The sequence below is a fragment of the Mus musculus genome, chromosome 1, assembly GCF_000001635.26.
Source record: "Mus musculus strain C57BL/6J chromosome 1, GRCm38.p6 C57BL/6J".
Classification (NCBI taxonomy): domain Eukaryota; kingdom Metazoa; phylum Chordata; class Mammalia; order Rodentia; family Muridae; genus Mus; species Mus musculus.
In genome coordinates this window covers 72167715-72195491 of record NC_000067.6, presented here as the reverse complement: position 1 = coordinate 72195491, position 27777 = coordinate 72167715, and the positions used below count along the sequence as shown (strand labels likewise).

At 45.9% G+C, this 27777-nt stretch overlaps 1 protein-coding gene across 3 annotated transcripts in view; it reads left to right on the top strand.

Moving 5' to 3' along the window:
- Mreg (melanoregulin) overlaps positions 1-27777 on the top strand; it is a 53082-nt gene that overhangs the window by 16823 nt on the left and 8482 nt on the right. For all 3 annotated transcript variants that reach the window (NM_001357488.1, NM_001005423.2, XM_006496111.2), the window contains one exon: positions 3290-3449. In NM_001357488.1, coding sequence (NP_001344417.1) covers positions 3290-3449 — 160 coding nt within the window. The remainder of the gene's footprint in view (positions 1-3289; positions 3450-27777) is intronic.

Genomic DNA, 27777 nt, shown 5'->3' with positions numbered 1-27777 from the left:
GCTGAGGACTGGCTCGACAGCCTGGTCTGCACCTGCTCACTCTCCCCCAGGGCATCTCTCCTGGTTCCCAGTCTGGCTCTTGCTTCCTGTTGCGAGATTTCCTTGATGCCAGCTTCCGGGAGTGTCATATTTGTGGACCTCTTGATGGTTGCCTTCAGCCTACCTGCCATTTACCCTCAATCCCTCCTTCCCCTCGGCCGTCTGTTCTTCTGGATGTCTTCTGCATGTTTTGTTTGCCATGCTCTCATTTTACACACACTACATGTGCGTTCCCGTGGCCAATGGGCATTCTAGTTCTGCCTCAGAATGGCATCACTCTGTATCCTGGTAAGTCAGTCATAGCTCAGAGGGACTCTGACTCCCCTCGCCCCCTTGCAGCCGTCTCCCACCTAGTTCAACTCTAGCACCCTAATTCTGCCGTACGGAGCCATGGATGGGACAGCCTTCATCAGCTCCATGCTGCCATTCAGATCCTGACATCTCTTGTCTCTCACTCAAGTTATCTGAATTGCTTATGTTTGGATGTGTGCACTTATTCTGGTGCTAAGGATCAAACCAGGGCCTCCCACACCTCAATTACATCTTCGTTTTGCCTTCCCCTTCCTCTTTTTTTTTTTTATACATGGGGTATCTCTGTGTAGCACAGGATGGCCCAAGCTTGCTGTGCCCATGTCTAGTTCCTCAACTACATAGTTTTTTTTTAAAAAAAAAAAATCTCGCCGGGCGGTGGTGGCGCACACCTTTAATCCCAGCACTCGGGAGGCAGAGGCTAGTGGATTTCTGAGTTCGAGGCCAGCCTGGTCTACAGAGTGAGTTCCAGGACAGCCAAGGCTATATAGAGAAACCCTGTCTCGAAAAACAAAAAAACCACAAAAAAACCAACCAACCAACCAACCAACCAAACAAATCTCTGGAGTCCTTTCCTGCGTAGCTCAAGCAATCCCCATACTTTACCTGGTTTTTAAGATGCTAATACATTCATCACAGTCCTGCCTTTGCTCAGGAGTCAAGCCCGTACTAACCTAGGGAAAGGTTAGGTGCATGAATGTGCGTGTCTCTAGCCCTGAACTTCCTCCCCAGCTTCTCTCACTTCTTCCAGTGTTTCCTCCCGCACCTCCCTTGCTGGCAGCTCTGTTGTTACCTGCCTCTGTACCGTTCTAGTGTGGTTTCTCCATTTGCCTGCCCAGTGTCTGCTGCTGCCAGGATCTGCTGCCAGCATCCTAGATGTGCTCTCCCCCGCCTCCCTTTACAGCACTTATCATAGTTTTTAATTATTAGCCATGTGATCACCCAGTAGCAAGCTCTTACTGGTTTTACTGAGGATGGGAGACAGGAGTCACGACCATATGCCCACACTTTTACTGAGTCCCGTGATTAAGGTGTAGTCACCCTTCATACATGTTATTACATGAAGTGAGCAGCTCCAGTGTGGCTGACTGTCCTGTCCTTCAGAAGTTAACTAGGGCTATGTACAGGCATGTCCTGTGTGCGATGCTTCATCACCAGCCTCCCCAAGGCCAAACATGGGTATACTTTATGAAGAAAAAATCATGAAACAAGAGTATGGAACAAAGAGACTGAATTTTCCTTTCTCTGTCTGTCTGTCTGTCTGTCTGTCGTGCATGTATATCTATATGGGCATACATGCACGTGGTAGTGCAGGCACATGGGTACAAATGCATGTGGAGGCCCAACATTAATGTCAGCAGATCATCTCCTTCTGTCCCACCTTTTTTTGATAAGGCAGAGTCTCTCAGTCAAACACAGAGGTTGCCGATATCACATGGCTAGTCTTGCTATCCAGCTTGCTGGAGGGATCTTTCTGCATCATCTGAGGCTGTAATTACAGGTGGGCTGCCAAACACCCAGCTTTCACCTGGGTTCTGGAGATTTGGACTCTGGTCCTCACCCTTGTGCAGAAAGTGGGATTTTTGTTGTTGTTGTTGTTTTGTTTTTGTTTTTCTATGTAGCCTTGGCTGCCCTGGAACTTGCTAGGTAGACCAGGCTAGCCTCAAACACATGAAGGTCAACTTGCCTCTGCCTCCTGAATGTGGAATTAAAGATGTACACCACTACACCTGGCTCCAATAAAAACAAACGTGCATGGGTGTTTTGCCTGCTTGCACATGTGTGATTGGTACCCTTTGAAGCCAGACGAGGGTGTTGGATACCTTGGAACTGGAGTTACAGATGGCTGTGACCCTCCATGTGGATGCTTGGAATTGAACCTGGCTCCTAACAGCTGAGCTATCTCTCCAGCCAGGAAATGCTTTAATCCACTCAGCCATCACCCCAGTCTACAGCTGAAATTCTTAGTTCTTGATCATTCAGAGTATATGGGTGTACATATTTGTTGCTTAGGGTTTAAATGTTTTCTTGGGGCTGTGTCTCCCAGATAACCTGGATTCAGTTCTAAGCATCCACATGGCAGTTCACAACTGCCGGTAATTCCCATTCCAGAGGATCTGAAGCCATCACACAGATATACCTGCAGGCAAAACACCAATACACATAAAATAGAAATAAGTAAATCATAATTTTTCCTATCTATCTATCTATCTATCTATCTATCTATCTATCTATCTGTCTCTCTTTTGCCTGGATTTATGTCTATGCACCACAAGTGTGCCTGGTGCCACAGAGGCCAGAAAGGGCATCAGATCCCCTGGAACAGGAGTTACAGATGGTTATGCGCTGCCATGTGACCTGCACCCTGGGTTCTCTGGAAGAGCAGCCAGTGCCCCTAACTACTGAGTCATTTTCCCAGACCCAGGCTTGTTTGTGTATGTGTGTGTGTGTGTTGCTAGACACCCATCTTGCCATCCCTTTTTGGCTATTTTCTTTCTTTCTTTCTTTCTTTCTTTCTTTCTTTCTTTCTTTCTTTCTTTCTTTCTTTCTTTCTTTCTTTCTTATTTGTAAGTACACTGTAGCTGTCTTCAGTTACTCCAGAAGAGGGCATCAGATTTTGTTACGGATGGTTGTGAGCCACCATGTGGTTGCTGGGATTTGAACTCGGGACCTTTGGAAGAGCAGTTGGCACTCTTAACCACTGAGCCATCTCACCAGCCCCCTTTTTGGCTATTTTTAAAGTGATTAATTAATTAATTAAGTAAGTAAGTTTGTTATTTGTTGTGTTTATGTTTAGTTATTAAAAATAACTTAGACCTTTTTGTTATAGATAAGTTACATGTTTTTATTTATATTGTAAGATTTACATATACAGTATATAACATATATGGTATATAATATATACCTATAACAAAATCCTTACTCTTTCTTTCTTTCACAGTGGTAACAATCCGTATTCCTCCTTTGGAGCGACTCTGGAGAGGGATGATGAGAAGAATTTATGGAGCATGCCTCATGACGTGTCCCACACAGAGGCGGATGACGATAGGATCTTGTATAATTTGATAGTCATTCGTAATCAGCAGACCAAAGACTCAGAGGTAAATCCCCTTCTGACACCTTACTATGAACAGCTTACTATGCCCAGAAATGGCTATTACAGGGCTGGGGCCGGGGTTGACTGTCAGCACAGTGTCTGTTGTGCAAGGGTGAGGACCCAAGCTTGATACCCAAGAGCTCACATAAAAAAGCTGGGCATGGCAGCACTTGCCTGTAATCTCAGTGCTGAGGAGGAGGCTGAGACACAGGAGGATCACTGGGTCATCCAGTCCAGCCGAATCCGTGAACTCCGGGTTCATTGAGAGGTCCTGTCTCAAAAGATAGGGTGGAAGACTGGAGAGATGGCTCCGTGGTAAAGCGCTTGCTATGCAAGGCTGTTGACCTAGGTTGGGACCCGCAGAGCCTATGTAGAAGTCACATGAATCTGTCATCCTAGCATGCCCCTGCTGGGAGATGACAGCAGAGACAGAATTGCCAGAAGCTCGCAAGCCTGCTGGCCTGGAAATACACAGCAACGAACAGTAGGAAAGACCTTGTTTCAAACAAGGTAGAAGCAAGGACTGATGCTGGAGGTTGTCCTCTGACTTACACACACACACACACACACACACACACACACACACACACTATGGCACATATGTGAGTGTGCACCTATGTTCACTCACATACGTATACACAGAGCCAAGGTGGCAAGCATCTAAGGATCTACTGTTAACCCCTGGTGTATGTACACACGATAAGTAAAAAGAAATGGTAATTGCAGGGAGACCAGCTGGAAAGAAAGACGGGAGCATGACTATACAGCCAGGTGGTGTGGTCCAGGGCTATCAAGAAGTCTTTCTGCTTCATCCTGCTTGGTAGTAGGGACTCAGCCTATAGGAGTGGAAGGCTCCCTATAGGAGGCTGAGTTATGTGAAATGAAGGACATATTTTAGTAGTATGCATTAATACTGGTTAATTAGGGTTAATCCTGATAGATTTGCTTGATAGCCTGGTAAGACTCATTTTGAAGTTTTTGTTTTTTTTAAAGATTTATTTTTATTTATTTCATGTATGTGGGTACACTGTTGCTGTCTTCAGACACACCAGAAGAGGGCATTGGATCTCATTACAGATGGTTGTGAGCCACCATGTGTTTGCTGGGAATTGAACTCAGGACCTGGAAGTGCTCTTAACTGCTGAGCCATCTCTCCAGCCCCATTTTGAACTTTTATCTTAACAGTTACACATTACATGTTGACTGTAATGAATGCCCTTGAATGGCAATGAGAAGGATGGCTTGATATCTTACATCATTTATCTCTTATTTTCCCAATGGTTTAACAAACCATGGTTAGATAGTTGAGATTGAAATTCGAAGGGCAGTTTGCATTTCCACGAGTTCTGAGTCAGCAGGACCTGAACTATTGGTGTGTGTGCCTTTGTAGCATCCTGCCTAGCTTTTAGGAGTAACTTTAGAAGTTCACATGTTTTGGTGTTTTGGTTCTGGTGTGATTTGATTGCTTTTGGTTAGAATTGGAATGGGGAAAGATGGCGTTTCTCTGGTTCTGATGGCCCAGAGCTTTCTGTTGGTATTTAGCATCTCACTTAGGGCGGAGGTTCTCAACCTGTGGGTCGAAACCCCATTTTTGGGGGTGGGGGGTGTCAAACAACTCCTTAACAGGGGTCATCTAAGATTATCAGAAAACATAGATATTCACATTACAGTGTACAACAGCAACAAAGTTACACTTAGGAAGTAGCAATGAAATAACTTTATGGTTGGATGTTCACCACAGCATGAAGAAGTGTATTAGAGGGCCGCGGCCTTAGGAAGGTTGGGAACCACTTCACTTGGAGGGTGTTTGCAGCTGAATCCTGCAGCTCTCCTAGGGGGAGTTCTTGTCTCTGTCTTCTGAGTGTCTCTGCTTTTGAAATGACAATCCAGGAGGCCATAGGAGCCGCAGAACACTCTCCCCAAGTGCAGCTTTCGAAGTGAGCCCTGTATGGATGTCCACCCAGAGGGGTTTGTTCATTTAGTCTTGTTCAAGAAATGTATTGAGCTTTACTCTTGGAGACAGGGCTACACAGAGAAACCGAGAAAACAGAGAAAATTAAAATATCTATTCATTCACAGGGCTTCCCTTTTTGAAAAAAATATAAAAGTAATATATGCCTAATTTAAGAAGCTTGTATTTTCTTTTAAAAAGTGAAATGAAGTCATATAAATTATTCATTTCTCACAGATTGGACTGTCCTCTGCACCTTGTTTTTTGTTCTTCTTAGTGTGTTGTAGATACATTTCCATTTCTATATGCTTACTTTTTTTTCCTCCTTATTGCGTTTGGAGACTGTCTGGTATTCTGTTGTATGAATTTACTACTGTTTATTCAGTGGTCCATATTGCTATTGAGGGTAATCCTTTTTTGGCTATTAGAAGCTATACTGCAGTTGGTGTCTAGATAGATTTGTAGGACCTTCCCTGTTTTTCTCAGGAATTGCTGGGATATAGCATATATATTTAAAATAGAAACTGGGGGTGTAGAAAGAAGGCTCAGTGTTTGGCTTCTCTTCTAGAGGACTCAGGTTCTGTTTCCAGCACACACATGGTGGCTCACAACTATTTGTAACTGTAGTTTCAAGGGCTCTGATGTCCGCCTCTGGCCTCCATGGGCACCGGGCACCCACATGGTGCACATACATACATGCAGGCAGAATACTCATACATATAAAACTAAATAAAATAAAACAATTTAAGTGGAAACTAGAAGAACATTTCAAGGTAGAATGGAGGTTGCATCTGAGATCTCACCAGGGAATAGGTTGTAATTTTAGTGAATGGTGGGGTTCCCCCCAACTCCCCACCCAGCATCCTGAATGCTATTAGGAACTCATGCTGCCTCTATGGGCACAGTTGCTAAGATCCAGACAGCTGCTTGCCATGCTGAGTGTGTGGGGCCTAAAATGTTGGAACTTTTGCTTTTTAAAGTAAAACTGAGAAATCTACATTTTCATATGAAATAGCCAGATTTTTAAAGGAACTCATATTAGAAAACTTGCCGGCTAAGCAAAATGTTAGCACATTACTGCTGCATAAGGATATATGGAATGGAGCCACTAGGACTTACTGTTACCACTTTGTGCAGAATGATCGCACAGTGGACTAACCATTGTTCTTTATGAAGATGAAGCTAGCAAGCTGGAATGCTGGTATTTTAAGTCTGAAAAATTCTATACTTATTACTGTGCTTGAAGAGGATAACATTGGTACAGATTTTATTTAATAAAACAGGATTTGGGTTTTGAAAGAAAGAAATTCCACCTAATACAAGGAATGCTAGGCAATTCTGAATGTATTGTTTGGAAGCTCAAGCAATATATTGAAGGAACTGAACTGTTTGTCCTTGAGTAACGGCAGCACCAAAGACTCGGGAACATTGGTACTTAGGATTCTCTGAATAATGGGAAATGATTTCAGAAGTGTGTGTGCGCTAGCTACAGTCTCTGCATTAAATCTGGCGCTGTTAGAGGCTTCCTTTACCCTCCTGCTGAGGGGACTTTACTCCAGATGGAAAAGGACGCAGAAGAGGACACACTATGAAGGAGAGGCTCCAGATTTAACTTGAAGTGTCAAAAAGTGTGAAAAGTAACATCGTTTGCATCTCACAGACAGAATTTGCTTGCTTTTATTTATGCAAGCTCTCAAGCGCTAGTGGAAACCAGACACGGAGCAGGAGAAACGACGCGCTGACAGCCCTGCAAGCGGTGAAAAATGATCCTTTGAATGATGCTGAGAAACGCTTCACGTTTGACTGAGAAGTAGCGAATAGTCTCCTGCTCATGTCAGTAAATCACAATCCTTATGCTCTTGCTCACTAAACTACTTCTACTTCATATACTACTTAGTTCTAAGGAGCTTAATAATTGCTAGTGATTTACTGTTGATGCACCCGATTCATTCATTTGTAAAAGCAATAGTAACGATACTGATTTTCTTGAACATAATACTGAAAGCAGTGCTTAGCGCTAGGCTCCTCTTTTGTGTGTTTGTGTGTGCGCGCCAATGTTAGGATGCCCTGGTAACAACTCGGTAAGTAAGCACAGTTATTGCTTCCATTTTAAGCAACTTACTCAAGAGCACATACCTGTTACGTTTAAAGCCAGGATTTGAATCTGGGCTTTAAGAGTCCCAAGACGTAATACTTGGGAGGAACGGACACCACCAGTGCCTAAATTCAGACTTAGATCGGGTTTCAGAGAGCATGAGCAGAAACGTGTTGAAGCCAGCAGAGGAAAGGCATTTTCACGAGTGAAAGAAGTGCCATGCTTGGTGGGAGGCCGGCGGCCACATTTCAGGAAGTGTGTCTCAGCATTATGGTTTTCCATGGTGACCGATGCTGCTCGACATTTGCCAAGCCCCGCCAACAGCTCTCTGAGGACTGGGTACTTAATTCTGCAGGGCTGGGAATAAGTCCAGGATCTTGAACTTGCTAGGCAGCTGTTTGGCCACTGTGCCATGTCCCCAGTTCAGATTTGACACTTTCGATTAAGAGAATTCATGTTAAATGTCAGAGCATTCTCCTTAATGCCTTTAAAGGCATAGTCGGAGGACAGAAATTCTCTGCTTACGTTTTTGGCAGATGAGTAACCACATGATCAAAAATGTATGCAGTTGTCATGATAGGAACCTGCCAACTTGTCACCCAGGTAGTATTTACACATCAACAGGTGCCACATGGTTACCAGATGCTTGTGTGCATGGAATAATCCTGTAGAAACCACATTGGCCCAAACCCCAGGGGAACAGCTAGCTAAATAGTATTAGGGTTTTTTTTATTTTAAATGTTAAAGACAAAATCATAATCATAGCAAGAGGGCTAGGTTCTGGCACCCTGTTAGCAGGCATGGCACACAGTTTCTGTAAGGTTTAAAATAGTGTCTGGCCTTCCTTAGGGGCTATTTCTAGTGTTGGATCCTATGTTCAGGCTATCATGTCCTTGATCCAGAAAGAAACAGCAGAGTATAGTTGATTGGGATATTTGCAGAGAAAGAAAGGGCTGACCTGATCGCAGACCAGGCTCGTGGAGGATCCCTGGAGTGCCCGGAGACTTGGGTTTTCCAGTCGGGCTCTGCATTACTTGCCCCAGCAGGTCTCCAGAGTTGGGCAAACCTCATCCTTTCAGGGACACCTGATTGCCTGCACATGGCAGAGCATTGCCTAGTGTTGGAGATAGGGCCGCAAGTCACACCAACCACAAGTCACAAAACCACAGGGGGACGTTTAAGCTGTTCTCCAGATAATTCTGGGTTCTTCCAAATGCTTTTTATGGGGGATTCGAATAATCAGTCTCTGAAGGCATTCTTTTTTGTTGGCTTTTTTGAAGTGTTGGGGTTCAACCTAGGGCACTAGCCAATTGCTCTAAGTCTGAGCCAAGCCCTTGGTCCCAAATGCCTCAGTTCTGCATTTTACTTTGCTAGCAACTGTTCGGATCTAGGTGACCTGATGAGGGATCCGGAAAGCACAGGAGCCGAGGTGCCAGGGGCCCCGCCCTGTTTTCTGGGTAGCAGTATTTATGAAGTACTGTGCTGTGTGCTGAGCAGTGTGCGTGTGGCATGCTGTCCTGACAAGTATTGAGTTCTCCTGAAGCTCGGGGAGGGGGACTTTCAGCAGGAAAGCTAAAAGCTCAGGAAACTGAATCATCTCAAAGGGTTGGAGGAAAGGGGAGGGATAACTGCGGTCCCTGCCCAGGGCTGTGTAACCCAGAAACCTGTCCGACTAGAAACACCCTTCTGGTCCTTCCGGTAAGTTTGGGAAAACCTGGTCTACTTTCTGGTTAAAGCCAAAATTGCCTGTGTAAATCTTGACTTAATGCTGTCAAGTAGACAGTAGAGTCTGTGTGTTTACATGGACACACCCTATACAGTGCAATTAGGGTGGTAAGTTCTTAGGTGATTGTGGGGCTATTGGGGTGACATGCCCCTGGTGCTATGGCATATTCTGGATAGTACAGTCCACCGAACCATACCAGGTCACAATCTGCTTATTTTAAAAAGTATAGCTGTTTCCGGATGTCAGGATTAGCATACCCCGCATTTTTTGTTTTACACATCTGTGCGAGCCATGTTAACCAGCAGAGCTGAGGCAGTAAACTGGCAATTAGATGATAGCAGAGGGCAGGGACATCATTGGACACACTGTAGCATGCTTAATGTGGAAGATCACACACAGCTGGGAGGGTGAGAGATGTATTGTCACCATGCTCTAATTAGGCAACACCTATTCAACTTTAGAGTGACTGTACTGTTTGTTTTCAAGTTTGGGTCACAGTCACCAAGTCTAACTAGGAGGAAAGGAGATGTTTGCTAATATCTAGCCAAAAATATAAACCAAGACTTACCTGGACAGGCTGAGACATAGACCACCTTGCCTTTTTCCTTCCTTCCTTCCTTCCTTCCTTGCTTCCTTCCTCCCTCCCTCCCTCCCTCCCTCCGTTCCTGTAAAATACACATAACAGCACTTACCATTTAATTATCTTCTCTCTTTTGAAATATATACAATGTGTTTGTGTGTATGTAATTTGTTTGAGTATGCATGTGGAAGCTAAAGACAACCCCAGGTGGTATCCTTCAGGTATGTCTACCTTGGTTTTTTAAACATAATCTCTCACTGACCTGGAACTAAGTAGACTAGACTGGTGGCTCACAAGCCCTGTCCCCACTCAGTGCAGGGATTACAAACATCTGCCCCCACCCCTGGCTTATATTCTTTTCTTTATCTTTTTTTTGGGGGGGAGGACACTGTATGTGCATATGGGGAGGACAATTTGTAGGAGTTAGTCCCCTCCGCCCTCTGCTTCCTGAGTGCTGATGTCATGAGCATGCGCCCTTACACCTGGATGTTTTATGTCCCTTAAAACAGAACGCTTGTGGAAGTCACGGGACAGCTTGTTGGAGTGGGTTTGGGGATTGAACTCAGGTTTGGCGGCAAGCACCTTCACCTGTGAGCCAGCTCGCCAGGCCATGCTTGCCCCTGCTTCCATTGGTTCAGGAGACGGAACTCAGGGCCTTATGCTTGCAGGCACACAGTCTCCCAGGGCATTTTCAACGCTGAATGTTCTGTGTAGTGACATTTAGCACGTTCCTAGTCTTTGGCAGCTATCTATTCTTTAGTCTCCAGGCCTTTGCGTATGTAAGTCTCAGGGCCTAAACTCAAGTCGTCAGATTTGCCAGTGAGCACTCTTACCTGCTGGGCCATCTCAGTAGCCTTTGCCTTTTGTTATTTTATTTTATTTTATTTTATTTTATTTTATTTTATTTTATTTTATTTTATTTTTTGTTTAGGAGTCTGTCTTTTTCCATTGTCCAGGCTGGCCTGGAAATCTCTCAAGCTTGTCTCAGGCTTGATAACCTCCTGCTTTAGGCTGCCGAACCTGCTGGGATTAGAAGGCAAGGGCCGCCATTGCTGTGGGGCTGTTTTTGAGGCTCTGTCCTCATTGACTTCCGTCTGAAGCTGCAGGAGGGAAGGTTTGTGGAAGTGGTAAATGTACTTACAAACACCAGCAGCTCTGTGATGTAGGCAGGACCAGCTGGGCAGAAACTGGCCGGCTTCCTCCATAGCCGTTGTGTCCTGTCCCTGAAGCAGAGGGCCAGGCCTCTGTGGGTTAGTGTGTGTGAGGAAGGCTCTTCTTAGTCGGCAGGTGGGCTCAAGACAATCTGCTGGTAAGATTCTACCTCCGGGTACAGAAGGCAGATGGAGTTGAGAAGAAACTAAAACTACAAATGTGTCTTAAAAGTCTTATTTTAAAAACAAACAAAGCAACCAACCAGTTGACCCTGTATACATTCAAAACACTGAGGACTAATGCCAAGCTTATTGAGGACCACTGCCCGGCTGATTGATTGATTGATTTATATTAAGGTTAATTTTATATGTCAACGTATTTGGGCTACAATGTACAGGTATTTGGCCAAATATTCTGGGGACTGGCCGGGTGGCTCAGTGGGTAAAGTGCTTGAGGATCTGAGTTCAGATCTCAGTTCCCATATTGAAAGCTGGCCGTGGTGGCGTTTACCTTCCAGCTCAGCGGTGAGGAGGTAGAGATGGAGGACCCCTGGTTCTCAGAGGCCAGCCTCTGCCTGTATCCCTGTTCAGTGATCACCGGGTTCCTTGATAGACCCTGCCCAACTGTGTGTGGTGCTGAGGATCCAGACTCAGGGCCTCCAGCGAGTGCAGCAAACGCTTTACCCGTCAGCCACTTTCCCAGTGAAAGTACAGTTAGTACATCACAAATGGCTGCTCTAGTAGGTGGTGTGCAGCCTGGCTAGAGAAGAGGATCATGGGTATATATATCTGAGAAAGGCTGTCTGTCTGCTTGCTGAATGGAAAGGTGTGCCTATCTCATCTGAGTACACAGATGCTGCTGTGCCCTTGTAGTTTCCTTACTGCCTGGATACAATTCAGATGTGTTACCTTGTCGTCATGGGCTTTATTTAAAGAAAAAATTCTCCCTAGTACTTATAGCATAATCCGTGATGATTTGCCCCCCCCCCCCGCTCCCCCCGCCCCATGCTTTTCTAAACTGATTGGCTTTGCTTTACTTGAGTGCTCTGGAAACTGGGTGGGGATGAGGGAGGGTGTGTGTCTATGAGTGGCCGAAGCAGGCTCTGTGGAACTCCTCCAAAGTGGACTGGCTCAAGCGTGATGAAGCCATCGGTCACATGTGTGTTTGCAGTGTCACGTTAGTCGCTTGCAGTGAAGCCAGTCGCTTACTCCAGAGCTTTATTGTAGCCTTCCCCCTCCCCCCCCCCCCACTCTGTCCTTGTAAACATTCCTGCCCTGACTCCTGCCCTCTGTCGGTCTTGCTTCTCTCAGAATAAATGAAATCAGCTCTTAATTGCTTGAGAGGCTCGCCACAGACCCACTGGGACCTCCTGCTGTCAGTGTGACTCAGCTGGGGATCACGGGAGGGTTCTGACGAGTATGCAGAAGAGGCTTGCGGCTTGTTTGCTGGCTTTGATTGCACCTGTGTGGGAAATAGGAGATCCTTCAGTTCTGGAGGGGGTGGAGAGCTGCAGCTCAGCCTTCAGGTCCCTAGGATACCGGGGAAAGGGATCATCAGGGTGCAGGGCTCCTGGATACCTGTTGTTCCATCAGCAATTGTTACGCATGCTGGTTTGGCTGTGCCACTTTATGGTTGTGCAGTTTAAGAGTCAGTCCATGTAGCTAATGAATACCAGCAGGCACAAATAATTGCCAAGTTTAATTATGGATCAGGTGAGGAAAAGTCACACCCAGCTTTTTTTTCCCCCCTAGTTTATTGTCTTTGTTATCAAAGCTCTTAACTCGGGGTGATTTTCTGTGGACCTGAGTTAAGACGAGCTGAGCTCCCCCTTCCCTAAGCCGTGTGTGTTTCGTTGTAAGCAGCTTCCAGCGTGCAGAAGTGTGTGTTGGGACCACAGGTTGCTAGTACTGGCTGTGCAGTGTGTGACTCAGATCCAGGAGATCTGACACCCTTGATGGTTACCCAGGCCCAGGTAACCCAGGCCAGCCATCCCAGAGGGGTGTGATGGACGCAGCCTTTCCTACAGCCACCGCATCTTATCTGTTCACTCGTCCAACGGAATGTGATTCTGTTTCTTCAGGCTTCATTTTTACCTGATTTTCTTTTTTTCCCCTAGCTTCAGTTGACCTTACCAGAAAAAATATTGAAAATAGGTGCAAAAGGGTACATCTAGACGTCCCTCGGGGACGTGGCCTTCTTAGCTATTCGCTCTGGTCTCTTTCCAAACGGCCACATAAACTTTGGGGGACTCTGAGGAGCTCTAAGAGTGGGGATGGCAGGGGCTTGCAGGAAAGACTTGAGACTGTGGGCTGGGTTTTAATCCAGGCTTGACAATCTGCAAAAATAAATAGTAAAATACTTGGTCATATTATATTGAGTATGCTCTTTTTGTGCATAAAGTTGGTAAATGTCACTAATTTTTTCTAATGGTGTGTGTGTGAGTGTGTGTGTATGTGTGTGTGTGTGAGTGTATGTGTGTGTGTGTGTGTGAGTGTCTGTGTGAGTGTGTGTGTGTGTCATTATCTGTGTTAGTGTGTGTGTGTGAGTGTCTGTGTGAGTGTGTGAGTGTGTATGTGTCAGTGTCTGTGTGAGTGTGTGTGTGTGTGTGAGTGTGTGTGAGTGTCTGTGTGTGTGTGTGTGTGTGAGAGTGTGTGTGTGTGTGTGAGTGTCTGTGTGTGTGTGAGTGTCTGTGTGAGTGTGTGTGTGTCTGTGTGAACTGCTGTGTGCAGTCACGTTTCATTGTGTCTTTGCTTCCCCAGGCAGAGGATTGGAAGGAATGGGTTATATGTAGGAATGGAAGCAGAGTCTTTGAAGTAGGATTGTCCTACCTTCTTGGTGATCAGAAAGGAGAGTGTCCTCTGCATGCAAAACTGTCCCTTTCATAATCTTTAAGGAATTCTCCAGTCGTAGCCTCCAGTGTGTTTGTCAACAAGTACCAGAACCTTGGGTTTTTTTTTTTTTTTCTTCTCTTCTCAGCTTTCTATGCAAGTGAGTGTCCACTTTGAGGCCTAGCTCAACTGGGAGTTTTTAAATAAAGCAGATGTTAGGAGGAATTCAGCTGGGAGGGGGATGAATTTAACCTGTATTGTGTTTTTTTTTAGTGTTAAGCACTCATTTAAACATTGTCCTATTTATTTTTATGTATGTATGTATGTAGGTGAGACACGTGAACGCCAAGGAACACACATGGAGGTCAGAGGACAGTCTCTAGAGTCAATTCTCTTTTTCTGCCATATAGGTATTATGGGTTAAATTCAGGTTGGCAGCAAGCAAGTGCTTTTACGCACTGGAGCTATCTCACTAGCCCCAAAGCATTCATTTCTTAACATTTAATTATTATTTTTTTTAATTTACTAATTTTGTTGTTTGATAGTTTCATACACTTGTATACATACATGATATATTCTGTTTACTTTACCCTCCCTCCAATTCATTACTTCATGGTTTTGTTTTGTGACCTATAGTTTAATCAGGGCCATTTGTGTAACCATTGGATTGGAATTCTCCCTTGAGACCTAATGGGATCCTCAGGGTTTTCATAGTCGAAGGCAGTGAATCTGCCTGAATCTAATCCTACCAGAGCGTTGAGCACGGAATGCCGGGCCCTCTGTATCCCCTCATCCATGTCTGATGGTTGCCGAGCCTAACCTTGTGTGCGCCTTGTGCAGTATCTAAAACTGCTGAGTTTGTGATTGGGATAAAGGTGTTTTGCCCTAAAGATGCCATTTTACTCCCAGCACTTGGGACGCAGAGGTAGTGAATTTCTGAGTTCGAGGCCAGCCTGGTCTACAGAGTGTGTTTCAGGACAGTCAGGGCTACACAGAGAAACCCTGTCTCGAAAAACCAAACCAAACCAAACCAAACCAAACCAAACCAAACCAAACCAAACCAAACCAAAAGATGCCATTTTACAGCCCGTCTCGTTCATTTTTCCAGCTCTTAATTTCTTCTGTCCCCTCCTCAGTGCTCCCTGAGCCTGTGTGAGAGAGGATGGCATAAATGACTCTGGGCTGCTACTTTGCAGCGTGGAGAGAAGAAACTGAACCCGTCCACAGCCATGCTCCATGTGAAGAGCCTGGTCTGCCCAGTGCGTTGCGTTCCTGCTGGGCTGTCAGGCACCCCCCCCCCCCCCCCGTGGGAAAGGCTGCCCTGACTTGAGGACTGACTTCCTTGGATTAAGGTTGAAACAGCGTCCCCACCTCCTGAACCCCACTAGCTTGGGATCCAGGATTCCCTGGGATGGAGACAAAGTCCTGAGGTTGGAGGCCAAGGCACCGCACACAGACAGTTAGCACCCAAGCAGTCTCTGAGGTGGTGAGGGCAGACTGTGGGCACCCCGGGGATGCCCAGAATGCCGTTCCCATCTGATAGACAATGTAGGGAATTGGAGAACTGGTGCCCTCCTCTCTGCTGGCAGATCCCTGGGTGATGTTGAAACACAGTCCTTCACCCCACTGCCTCTACCTGCTTCTCTGCCCTAGTTTCTAAAGGGCAGCTTTTGTTCTGTTTCTGCTGCTTCCTACCTCTTTTGACGCTTGTGGCTGCAGAAGGCTGAGGGCAGAGCGATATAAAACCACTGGGAAGCGAAGCGAGCAGAGCGTCTGCTCGTTCGTCCGTCCTTTTCCCTGAAGACCAAGACGTTCTCATCTGTCTTTCCTTTATTTGTCTGTCCCTGTCTTTATGGGAACTTCTCATCTGTTGCACTGGTCACTAGGAGAGCATTGGGTTCCTGGAGTTAGAGTTGTGGGCTCCCTGATGTGGGTGCTGGGAACTGAACTCTGGTCTTTGGAGTGAGCAGAAGTCCTCTTTCCTGCTGAGCCACGTCGCCGGCCTCACATGCTATTCACTTTAGTAGTTTAATATGTGGTCTAGTTTTTAATCTCTTACCTGTTGGAAGTGATCTTTGGGCTATATAGAAACTAGTAGGTGTGCACACTGAAACATTTCAGAGTGACACTCTCGCGGCACACTCTCCTCCCTCCACGTGCAGGTGGCCGTTCACTCTGCTGCTTTTCAGCCAGTTGTGGAAGCTGATGCTGTGCCTGATAATTAACATTCACTGTCTTACCCTGTTTTCTGTTGCTAAGAAGAATATCTGAGATTTAATAATAAGCAAATGAAAGACTTTTGTTCTGGATCCTGTTTGGGAGAGTGGTGCTGATAGGGGGGTCGGGGGCTTGTGCTGTCAGCTCACGGCAGACAGCAGAGTGGCAGGAGGGCAGTTTCAGAAGTACAGTACACCAGGGAGCCTTCACTTTATAATGACCCTTTCTGAGGCAACCAATTACAGTGGTTTGAGCAGAGTGCCCTCCACAGTCTTGGTTATGTGAACGCGGGGCTCCCATTTGCAGGTGCTGCTTGGGGCGGGGGCGTTAGGTGATCCAGCCTCGATGGAGGGAGTATATCATGGGAGTGGGGTTAAAGTGTATAGCAGTGTGGAGGGAGCTTTGAGAGTGTGTAGCTGTAGCCTCACCTTACTTCCACTTTACTGTCTGTCCGCTTTGAACTTGCAGTTGAGGGTGAGATCTCTCAGCTTTATGCTCCCCCACCATACCTCCCCACCATGGTGGACCCGCATCCCTCTGGAAACCCTGAGCCCAAATAAGCCCTTCCTTCTGTAAGTCGCCTTGGTCATGCCATTTTATCCCAGTAACAGAAACAACTAAGACACCCGTTCAGCCCTTTGAGATGGCTCTTCATCCTCTCGTTGAGAGTGGGGCTCCTGTGACATAATTCCCACGAGGGTCCCATCCCGTCCAGTGCTGTTACATCAGCAGTGACACTTCAACCCAGGAGTTGGTGGAACAAGCCATGTCCGAAGCCCATAGCATGGGCGGCGTGCTTCTGAGGGAGTGCCTTTGCTTGTGTTCTTCACAAGGTGAGTAGTTTCCATCCTATAGTGGATGAGATAGAAGGCACCGAGGCCATGTGGCTTGCTGGTAACGGATGGAGATTGGCTCAGATCCAGAGCCCGTGCCCTTTGCCGCAATCTTCTGCATCGGTAGCTGTGACGATCTGTAAGAAACTTTTGCTGTAGAGACCTGGTTTTAAAGCTCGCACTTCACAGATGGATTTGAGACATTTTTTGTGATTTCAGTGGGTATATAATTAGCTCACTGCGGCTGCTGGATAAAGTACCATGACCTGGGTGGTTTTAACGACAGGAATGTATTCTCCCAGAGTTCTGTAGGCCCCAGGTCTGGGATCACAGACTGGTTTCTTCTGAGGGCTCCTAGATGTGATAATATCGTACCATCCCGTGTCTTTACATCAGTGTGCAGGGTACAGTCTCTGTGTGCAGATCTGTGTCTCGACTTTTCATACGTCATTCTTTTATAGTCTCATTGGAATAGGACTCTCCCCTACGACCTCATTTCTATTTCATTATTTTCAAATAAGGGCTCATTTTAAAGAACTGGGAGTTAAGATGCTAACATGAATGTCTTAAGGAACACACACAGATCAGCCCATAGTGGTGAGCGTGTCAGTAAAACATAGCTCTTCCTTTTGGTATCCAGACACAGCAGTAAACGCAGGGTCTGTGTTTAAGGATCTTATATTCTACTAAGGGGAGAACAGGTAAGTATGATGTTGGGTAGTGACAATCACTTTGAAATCGAATGATGGGAGAGGGTGAGCTCTCTGAGGAAACAGCCTATCCAGGGGCTCCAAGGCACTACTACAGCGTAGTAGGAAGAGGAGGCAGGCCCTGTGGCTTCAGAGGAGCAAGAAAGAACCACGCAGTCAGGGCGAGGAGGATTTTTAACTTTGCCCTTTGCAAATGTTTTTCTTTCTCACTAATTCTGGATGCATTTTGTATCTGGGAAACTCATTCCTTGGAGTCATGAGAAAGCTTAGCGGTGACTTCCTCTTCCATCCCTGTGTGTGACTAAAGTCTCTTAGCCACCCCTAGACATGGGTAGGCACTGTCTGCCCTTTGTTTTCCTGGACTGTGTTTCCTAGGATGTTTGTGCAACCCACGGCTCTGGGAAGTGGATGGAGGTTGGGCCTCCTTCTGCTACAAAGGGCGGCTAGGCTCACTGTAAAAAATGTGTGAGTCCCCTAACATTGGAGTTTCTTTCCTCTACATCACTGGGTCTCAGCCTTCCTAGTGCTGTGACCCTTTGATACAGTTCCTCATGTCGTGCTGACCACCATGAAATTATTTTTGTTTCTACTTCATAATTGTAATTTGCTATGAATTATAATGTAAATATCTGATACATGCAGGATATCTGATATGTAATCCTGGTGAAAGGGTTGTCTAACCTCAAAGGGATCATGACTGAGAGCCACTGCTCTAACGCAGTCCACTGCATGTCCAGGTGTCTTTTGTCCCTCTTTGTGTAACTGTGTAGAAATCAAGGCTTAAGGAGATGGAATAAACATACTGATACAGGGGTTGCAGAAATGGCCTGCATTAAGAATGCTTACCGATCTTAAAGAGGACCCTGGGTTTGGTTCCCAGCACCTATTTGATAGCTTTTAATTGCCTGTAACTCTAGTTTCTAGGCCTACACACACACCCACATCCACATACAATAAAAAATACATTTAAAAAGAAAATTAAAAAGAAATACATTTTAAAAATGGAATGGGGGGTGGGGGGGAGGGAGCCAGGCACTTGTGGCGCACGCCTTTAATCCCAGCACTTGGGAGGCAGAGGCAGGTGAATCGCTGTGAGTTCGAAGCCACTCTGGTCTACAGAGTGAGTTCCAAAAAAAAACTGGCACCAGTGAAATCGAGAGCAGAATCAGCCTGTAAGTGGGAGAATCACAGAGGCACAGATGTAGTAAGTGTACCTGAGAGTGTGGGGTGGGCTGCTGGAAGGATAAAATGTCAGCCATAGCCAAGGGCCGGCGAGAGCTTCTCAGGGGACAGTCACGGGTTTCACAATTCTTTCTCTCTTAAAAAATTATTTATTTTTATCTTATGTGCATTTGTGTTTTGCCTGCATGTATGTCTGTGTGAGGGTGCCAGATCCCCTGGAACTGGAGTTACAGACAATTGTGAGCTGTCGTGTGGGTGCTGGAAGAACAGCCGTTGCTCTCAGCCACCGAGCCATCTCTCCAGCCCCCTCTTCACAAGTCTTGACACCCTTAAAATAGCTTTCACACTGCCTGTAATGGAGATGGTCACCGGCCAGTGCTTTCCGAGTATGTTTGTGGTTTTCAGGTTTTTTTTTTTTCATTATCTCTGCAACTTTTCACCCCAAACTGAAACCTACCAAGAAACTGACAACATGACAACTTTGGTTGAAACGGGGTCCCAGCCTAGACCTCCCCATGGTTGGCAGCTCCCAAGAGATCCCTGTGGAAACTGCCCAGCTCGGTTCTCAAATCAGTGGTGTTGAGCCAGCAAACAGCCTTTTACAATTCAGATCTGATAGCTCAAAGGATACTCTATTAAACTGTTAGTGGAGAGAGATTATATTTTAGGGGAAAAGTTAACTTACCACTAACTATTGGGGCCACGATATATGCCTGTGCTTGAAGTGGAAGCTGTCCCCCCCTTTTTTTAATTAAAAATAGTTGTGTGCGTGAGCGCGCGCGCGCACACACACACACACACACACACACACACCAGCTCACGGCTGTCTGTAACTCCAGTTCCAAGGGATCTGGCACCCTCACACAGACATGCATGCAGGCAAAACACAATGATCCAGTATGTAATATTGGTCAAAAATTTAAAAACTAATCTTTATTATAATTAAAAATTGGTGTGTGTGTGTGTGTGTGTGTGTATCCTTCCGCATTTCCCTTCCAGCTGTTTTTGCAAGAAGAGTTTTATTGGCTCCTTGGCCTACCTGTTTGTTTACATACTCTCAGTCCAGTGACAGAGTTGAGTTGTCAAGTGACTGAGAGCTAAAGTATTTAGTATTTGGCCCTGAGAAGAGCTAGATGACAGACCCTGTTTGCGGTCCCTTAGGCCCTTAGTTTTATCTGGTCATGGTGGACTTGCCTGAATGGTCGTGTGATTTAATTTTCATATGAAAAGAGTGCAGACATGGGCTCCTTCCTTGGTGAGCCTTCTCAACCACGCTGATAATGAGAATTTGGAGGACGAGGTCAACTTTAGAATTGAGAATCTTGGAGGTTTTTTCATTTGTAGTATGAACTTTTTTTCATTTACTGATTTTTTTTCCCTTTGAATAGATGGATAATACAATGGTCCAGTATGTAATATTGGTCAAAAATTTAAAAACTAATCTAATCTTTTTTATAATTAAAAAATTGTGGTGTGTGTGTGTGGGGGGAGGGTCATCAGAGCTCGTTCTTCCATGGTTGAATCTGGGAATTGAACTCAGATTGTCAGGTCTGCAAATGCTTTTACTAGCTGAGCAATCTGGCCCATCTAGTTGGGGGCATCTTTAGAGTAAACAACGGCTTTAAAGTGTGTGGATGACTTCAAGGAAACAGCCTAGTCCAGACACCACAGGACTGACACACATGAGACTGTGAGCATGCACAGATCTGCACACCCAAAAAAACTGGTTCAAGCCACACCCCAAATCCCTGTGTTGAGAAGGGGGAGCCACAAAGCCCCATTGCTACCTAACCAAGAAGCTGTTTGCAGCTGGTACCTGTGGGGGAAGGAGAACCAGTTTTCCCTGGTGAAATGTCACTGGGCTTAGTGACTCCAGGACAGGGCCTCATGCTGGGGTGGTTTGGACTCCCTTTTGTGTCTGTGCTTTTTGTTTTGTTTCATATTTTTCTTTCTTCCCTTCTTCCCTTCCTTCCTTCCTCTCTTTTTTGGGGGTTGTTAAGTTTGGTTTTTTTGTTTTTCCTTGAGAGAGAGAGAGGAAGAGAGATGAAGTTGGGTGGGTAGGGAGATAAGGGAGGACCTGAGGGAGGGGAAAGAATATGATCAAAATATATTCTATGAAAAATTTAAATTCAAATTTAAAAATCCATAATCTTTAATTTCCAGCCATGTTAAAATGTACTCCAGTTTAGATTACTGTGATATCGCCTTTCCCCTTATACTTCTGGGATTTTTCAATCCTCTGGAATTGCCTTAAGGACTTCGTTTAGTTAATGAGAACCTGCCCAGTTGATAAGGAGGCAGGCAGGTGACTGACAGGACAGACAAAGGTCTACAGAACTAGAGGGGGCTGTGTCTCCAGGATTAACCGGCTTGCAGTTGGGTTGATAAGTAGACCGCACCTGTCTGTGCCAGCAGGTAATGATCAGCAGGTGTTATAGCAGAGAGCTCCCGGGTGAAACCTGGACTGTCACTGCGTAAGTGGCTGTTTTTCCTTGAGGCCTATATCGACACATCCTTCTTCATTCAGACTTAGTTAAGAGTAAACCCTAAATACCCAAGACCATATGCAAACAGCACACCATTTTATACAAGGGACATGAGCATCTTCAGATGCTGACATCTGACAACATGAAGTACACAATTTAAATATATCCTCCAGTATACTTCACATTACCCCGAATTGTGGCACCTCGTAAAATATAAGTAGCTGCCCACAGTCCGCCCACACATTTAAATTTGGCTGAGGTCTTTGAGGTGGTCTATATCATGACACATTCTAGGTGTATGAAGTGTGACGTGGCCATTTCTGCCTTGCTAGAAATACTAAGTCTCCCTGTGAGCAGGACCTTGTCTTATTATCTTTTGCCTTTGGTGACAGCAGTAGATTGTCATCTTTCCTTCAGCAGCTGGAGCCCCAGAACTCTGAGGTAGTTAGGCATACTTGTGACTCACAGAAAACACTGCTTCCTCTGGCAGCATCGGTGACATCACATTCTGGGTTGTAACCCCTGATGAGGCCCGAGACGCAGCCGCCCTCCCATCCCATTCCCCCACCCCCACCCCCAGACACAAGGAGCTAGCCCTGTACTGACTAGCAGTCCCTTCCCAGGGCTTTGACAGAATACTTGGGCAGTGGTAAGAGCTAAGAGCTACCTTTTGGCTTCATCTGATTAAAAGCAGATAAGGAATTAGGTCAGAGTCCTTGGACTCTAGTGCAGTCTGTTTGCAGAACTCTAAGGGAGAGAGATAACAGAGCAGAAATAAACAAGGGGGTGGGAAAAGCACTGCTCTGCATTTGCCTTTGACCTTTCGAGGTCAACACCCCGCTTCTGGACTGAGGCAGATGAACAGTGGAGCCGAGGTGGCACCCAGGGCAGATGTGCCATTCCAAGGTGCTCCAAGGCAGGAACCCCAGGGTGGTATTCGGGTCTGGTTGGCATGTATACAGTCTGCCCCCAAAGTTTTCCTTTATTCATCTTCGAAAGGTTGGCATCATTTTAGGTGGACCTCAGAGCCTGCTGGTACAGCAGCAACCTAGGGCTAATGGCGTCATGAATGCCTGTAAAATCTGATGTTGTGTGACTTTTCCTGGGGAGATGGTAAATAAATGTTTGTTTATTCACCCCAGATAAAGAGCGACCAGTGTAGGGATTCTGTCCAAGTCCAGGACCGATGAGTTTATTGGGGTTAATTACGGGAGATGGGCGACTCACCACTAGGAAACCACACCCGAGTCCATTGTCTTCTTCTGACCTGGTCACAGTTGGAATCTAAGGGAGCCTTCTGAGTGAGTCCCGTGAGGCTCCTGAGCCTGTCCCCGCCCTCCAGGAGGAATGTTCACAGGCTTGATGTCCTGTGGGATATTGTAGGTGCTCAGCTGCCAGGTAGTGGTGGTGATTTCCAACCTGGAGGAAACAGATCTATTATATTACACCGTTTCCCTTGGCAGGTAGATGGGTTTTTATTTATAAATTATTAATAACTATTTATAAATATATTGACTAGCTGATTGGAGTGTGTGTGTGTGTGTGTGTGTGTGTGTGTACACATGTACACACACATGCCATGGTGCATGGAGACCAGAGGACATTTCTCAGGAGTTCTACTTCTATGTACATTCTAGAGAATGGACTCAGACCATTAGGCTCAGTGGCAAATACCGGCTTGACCACGCGGCTTGACCATCTCTCTCAAGCAGATAGTTCTAGAAGATCAGTAGGGAGGACCCAAGTGTTACAGATCCAGGCCCATTTTTGCCCACCACATAGGATGTCAGACATTGAAACAAATGAGCGTTTTGTTTGTTTCTTAGATAGATTCTTACAATTAGTCTCAGTGCCTGGAACTCACTGTGTAGACCAGGCTGATCTTACACAAAAGCAATCACTCTGTCTCTTCCTTTTCCATGCCGGGATTATAGGTCTTCACCACCGTGCCTGGATTAAAAAGATGAGCTCCAACCCCCTCTCTTTTTCTATTTTGTTTGTCATGTAGTCCTGGTTGTCCTGTAATTCGCTCTGTAAAACCAGGCCGGCCTCACTCGAACTCAGAGATCTGCCCGCCTCTGCCTCTTAAGTGCTGGAATTAAAGACGTGCGCTTGTTGAAATGATGGATTTTTCAGAATAGGAAGAGTTTACTCATGAGGGAGCCAAGTGTGTGGGGTCAGGAGAGCAGGCCTCAGCCATTCCTCTTCTGGGATATGGTTTAGGGTGTTTATGGCTAACAGAGCTGGGTGCTCTGGGTGTGAGAAGGTGACTGCAAGTAAGGAAAATTGAAAAAATAATTGGTGGTCTGTATATGTGTAATCAAACTTCATGTCTCTTCTCATTCAGAAAACACTGACATTTGGATGTGCTTTGGTCCTGTGACTTCGACAGGTCAGCAGTATCAACCATTTTGAGCCACTCCCAAGTCCCTAGAAAACAGCTGTAGGCATGCATATGACCCTATGGAGAGGTGTTAACTGTAACACAGCTTACGAAAGGGTAGTGCTTAGCTACACAACGTCCACAGCTGGCCATGAAACTGACCACCTGGCAGCAAGCAGAGCTGGAAGGCTTGTCCCCTTGGGCTCATGGCTCACGGTGCAGTTCCAACAGCAGAAGCCGCTTCTGTTCCTAACAGCGTCTGCTGAGGTAACAGCATCTGCTGAGGCTAGTGAGACCTTCATCAGAGTCTGACCCAGTCAGCTGAAAAGGCTCATCTCTATCAGTTCTGGTTACCAGCAACTAGACCTTTCTTAGACAGAGTGCCCCATGGTAGTGACATACAATGGCTGAAGCCATAAAGCCACATGTTAGGGAGACAAGTCCCAGAGCCCCCGTAGGCCTAAGTGCCAGGGCCCTAGACACTGGCCCCTCTTGGACTGAATTCCTTGTCAACCCCCTCCTCAAAGGTTCGTCTAGGCTGATACTTATCCTTTAATGCACTGGGTTTCTCTGTCCTGTCATTTGAGCCTGTCCCCTTTGGGACGAGGCAGATGGCAATGAGTGGACCAGCTGTCTAGGAACAGTGAAATATAATCCTGTCTTTCCCGCCTCACAGCATGTCTAATGGACAGAGAGAACAAGCTTTGAGGGTACTGAAAGGCAGTGCCCCTTCTGCTCAGGTGACCTTGACACTGGCCAGTCCAGGGAGGTCTGGAGGGAACTCTGATCTTCCTGTGCATAGTCGCCTGGCTGTCACCCACTTCCTCGCCAAGTCTCCCCGGTCTGTTTCTGGAACCAGGCGGCATGAGATCTGGCTGCATTGGCCTTCTGCCTGCTGCTGGAGTAGCGAGCACCCAGAGACCAGAGGAGGGCCACCCCTCTGCACAGTATGTCTCTTTGAATCTTCATTTCCACACCACATTGGTGATAGAGGAACAATATTGTGGGCTAAATTTGGGTCTGATGTATTTACTGGCAACTCCTTGAGAAATAATGGGACTTGGGAAGCAAATAGTCTTGGATTTAAATTTAGGCTTTCTACACAATTAGCTTGGTTTACCTCAGAGTCTTCCCTAATAGGTTTCTACTATAAATCCTCTTGGATTTTCTTCTGAACGATGCTGAATGTGGAGCAAGTCAGGGTCTGCGACACAGTGTGAAAGACATGTCTGAAAAGTGCCTTTTAACTCGCAAAGGCCTGATCAGATGCAGAGCTGGAGGGCTAATGGACGATTTGGTTTTATTCTATCTTCATTGAATTAATTGTTTTTCAAATATATGAGAGTCAAAGCACCTTATTAAATAAATGTGCCATGTTCAAAATAGAAAAGGACCACATGGTATACATCTTCTTATATTTATTTATTGTGCGTGTGTGTGCACACGTCCACTCATGCTGCCAGTGCACACGTAGAGTGAGAGTTGGCTGTCTGCCTCCACCACGTGAACCCTGGGAATGAAACTTAGGTCTTCACGTTTGTCAGCAGGAGCCCTGCACTCACTGAATCATCTAGCTAGCCCACGAGTGGCTCATTCGGCTAAGATGTAATGCTGTTTCTAGGTTTAAAAAAGACACGATGTTACCTACAGCACTGGGCGTCCTCATGCATCTTATGTGCACTTGGACTCTGCAAGCCCCCTGGAGGATGCTCGGTGTAGAAAGGACGACATAGGACATGGATGGACTCAGGGTCTAGTGTCTAAGGAGCCTGCACTCGAGCAGTAAAGGACACCCTGCACATTGCAGTGTAGCAGCGTACTGACAACATCGCTCGTGAAGGAGCCGAGGGAAGAAGCATTACTTCCGGTATAGCTGGAAGAGGTGGTGGCGTTCGAGCTGAATCCTGAAGGCTAAGTAGGATGCTGATGTAGGGGAATGAGGACGTGATCATTCTTGGTCCAAGGCACAGAGGGCCAACACATGCTAGAGGACAGTGTCTCAGCTCTGTAATCTCAACATTCGGGGTTTAGGAAGAAGAAACAGGAGGACTGCCGCTAGTTCCAGGAAAGCTTGGGCTACGATAGTAAGAACATATCCAAAACAAAGGTGTGTGTTTGTGTGTGTGTGTGTGTGTGTGTGTGATCCTGTCATTTGCAATAGTGTGGATGATCATAGAGGTCATTGTTTTATGATCTAAAAGGGATAAGCCAGGGCTGGAGAGATGGCTCAGTGGTTAAGAGCACTGACTGCTCTTCTGAAGGTTCTGAGTTCAAATCCCAGCAACCTCACGGTGGCTCACAACCATCCGTAAGGAGAGCTGACGCTCTCTTCTGGTGTGTCTGAAGACAGCTGCAGTGTACTTAAGTAAAATAACAAATAAATCTTTGGGCAGGAGCAAGCGGGGCCTGAGTGAGTGGAGTGGGAGCGAGCAGCGGTGCTGAAGTTCAAATCCCAGCAACCGGTTACATGAAGGCTCACAACCATCTGTACAGCTACAGTATATCATATACATAAAATAAATAAATCTTAAAAAAAAAAAAGGATTAAGCCAGACACACAAACACAAATACGGTCTGCCTTCATTTTCATTTGGACTCAGAAGTGGCAAATTTTTATAAGCAGAGAGTAGAATTGTGGTATCAAAGGTTGGAATGGTGACCAGGGAGACACTAGTGAAAGAATACAATGTTTTAATTTTTTTAAGAATTATTTTATTTTTATGTGTGAACGTTCTGCTGGCATGCATATTTGTACACCTTGTGCACACCTTGTGCCCACAGAGGTCAGACGTGAGCATCAGATCACTTGGAACTGGAGTTTTACGGATGGTTGTGAGCCACCATGTGTGTGCTAGGAACTGAACCTGGGACCTCTGCAAGAGCATCAAGTACCCTAAACTGCTGAGCCAGCTCCCCGGCCGTGGAGAATACAGTGCTTTGATTTAGGGCAGGAGAAAAAGTGGTCTGTGTTAGTTAGGGTTTCTAGTGCTGTGGAAAGACGCCATGACTACTGCAACTCTTATAAAGGAAATCATTTATTTGGGGTTGGTTTATAGTTCAGAGGGTTTTTAGTCCATTGTCACCATGGCAGGATTCATGGCAGTATGCAGGCAGATGTGGTGCCGGAGAAGGAGCCAAGTGTCCCACATCTGGTACCACCTCGCCTGGCTTGCGCTTCTGAAGCCTCACACCCTTGTTCCAGTCACACTTCTTCCAATCATTGCACCCCTCAAGTGCCTGTGGGGACCATTTTCATTCAAATCATCACATGGCCTACGGAGCTTAAATCAGTGCTCATGGTTGTAGCCAGCTTTGAGTGCAGCTGGAAGATGGTGATGCGAGATCTTTGTATTCTCTCTCTTTCACGCTTTTGTTTTAGCCCCCCCCCCTTTTTTTTTTAAAGAAAAGATTTATTCAGACACACCAGAAGAGGGTATCGGGTTCCATTACAGATGGTTGTGAGCCACCATGTGGTTGCTGGGAATTGAACTCAGGATCTCTGGAAGAGCAGTCAGTGCTCTTAACCACTGAGCATCTCTCCAGCCCCTGTTTCAACCTTTGTATCAGTTAGTTCTAATCTGATTTGACCACCCGAAGAGAAGAAACCCTGTGTCCCTCCCTGAAGTGTAGCTGCGAACATCCCCAGGTGTTTGGTTCCCAGGTGTTTCACAGAGTTAATTCTGCATTATTCTTTCTGCTGGATGCTACTTCCTTATTCTTAATATTTAAGGCCATCACAGCACGCCGACCACAACACACCGTTTTGGGAATTATGGGAAAACAAGTACAAGTGAAGACAATGAAACCTAATGTTTGGTGCTTAAGGGAATGAAATTCTCCAATGAAAGTTCTTTCACTGATTTTTAATTTTTATTTTCAAGTTGTGTCCAGCCTAAAAAGCAAATCGTTAGAATTTAAGAGTTCTAGAAGCGCATCAAGAACTTGCTCCTTTTTAGTGTAAAGAAATAGTTTTTTTTTCCCCCAGATATGAAGAACTGTAATTGGAGGAGGTTGTATGTGTTGCCATCCCTCACCCGCCTCACGTTCACTCTGTTACTTGGAGCACTGTGTTTAAGGGGCGTTCCGTCTCCTCTGACCAGCCATTCTGTTAAATCCAGTTTTCAGTTACATTCAGTTACTCAGGCTTCTGCTAGTCTCGTAATTGTATTATTATGTCAAAAGAAGATAA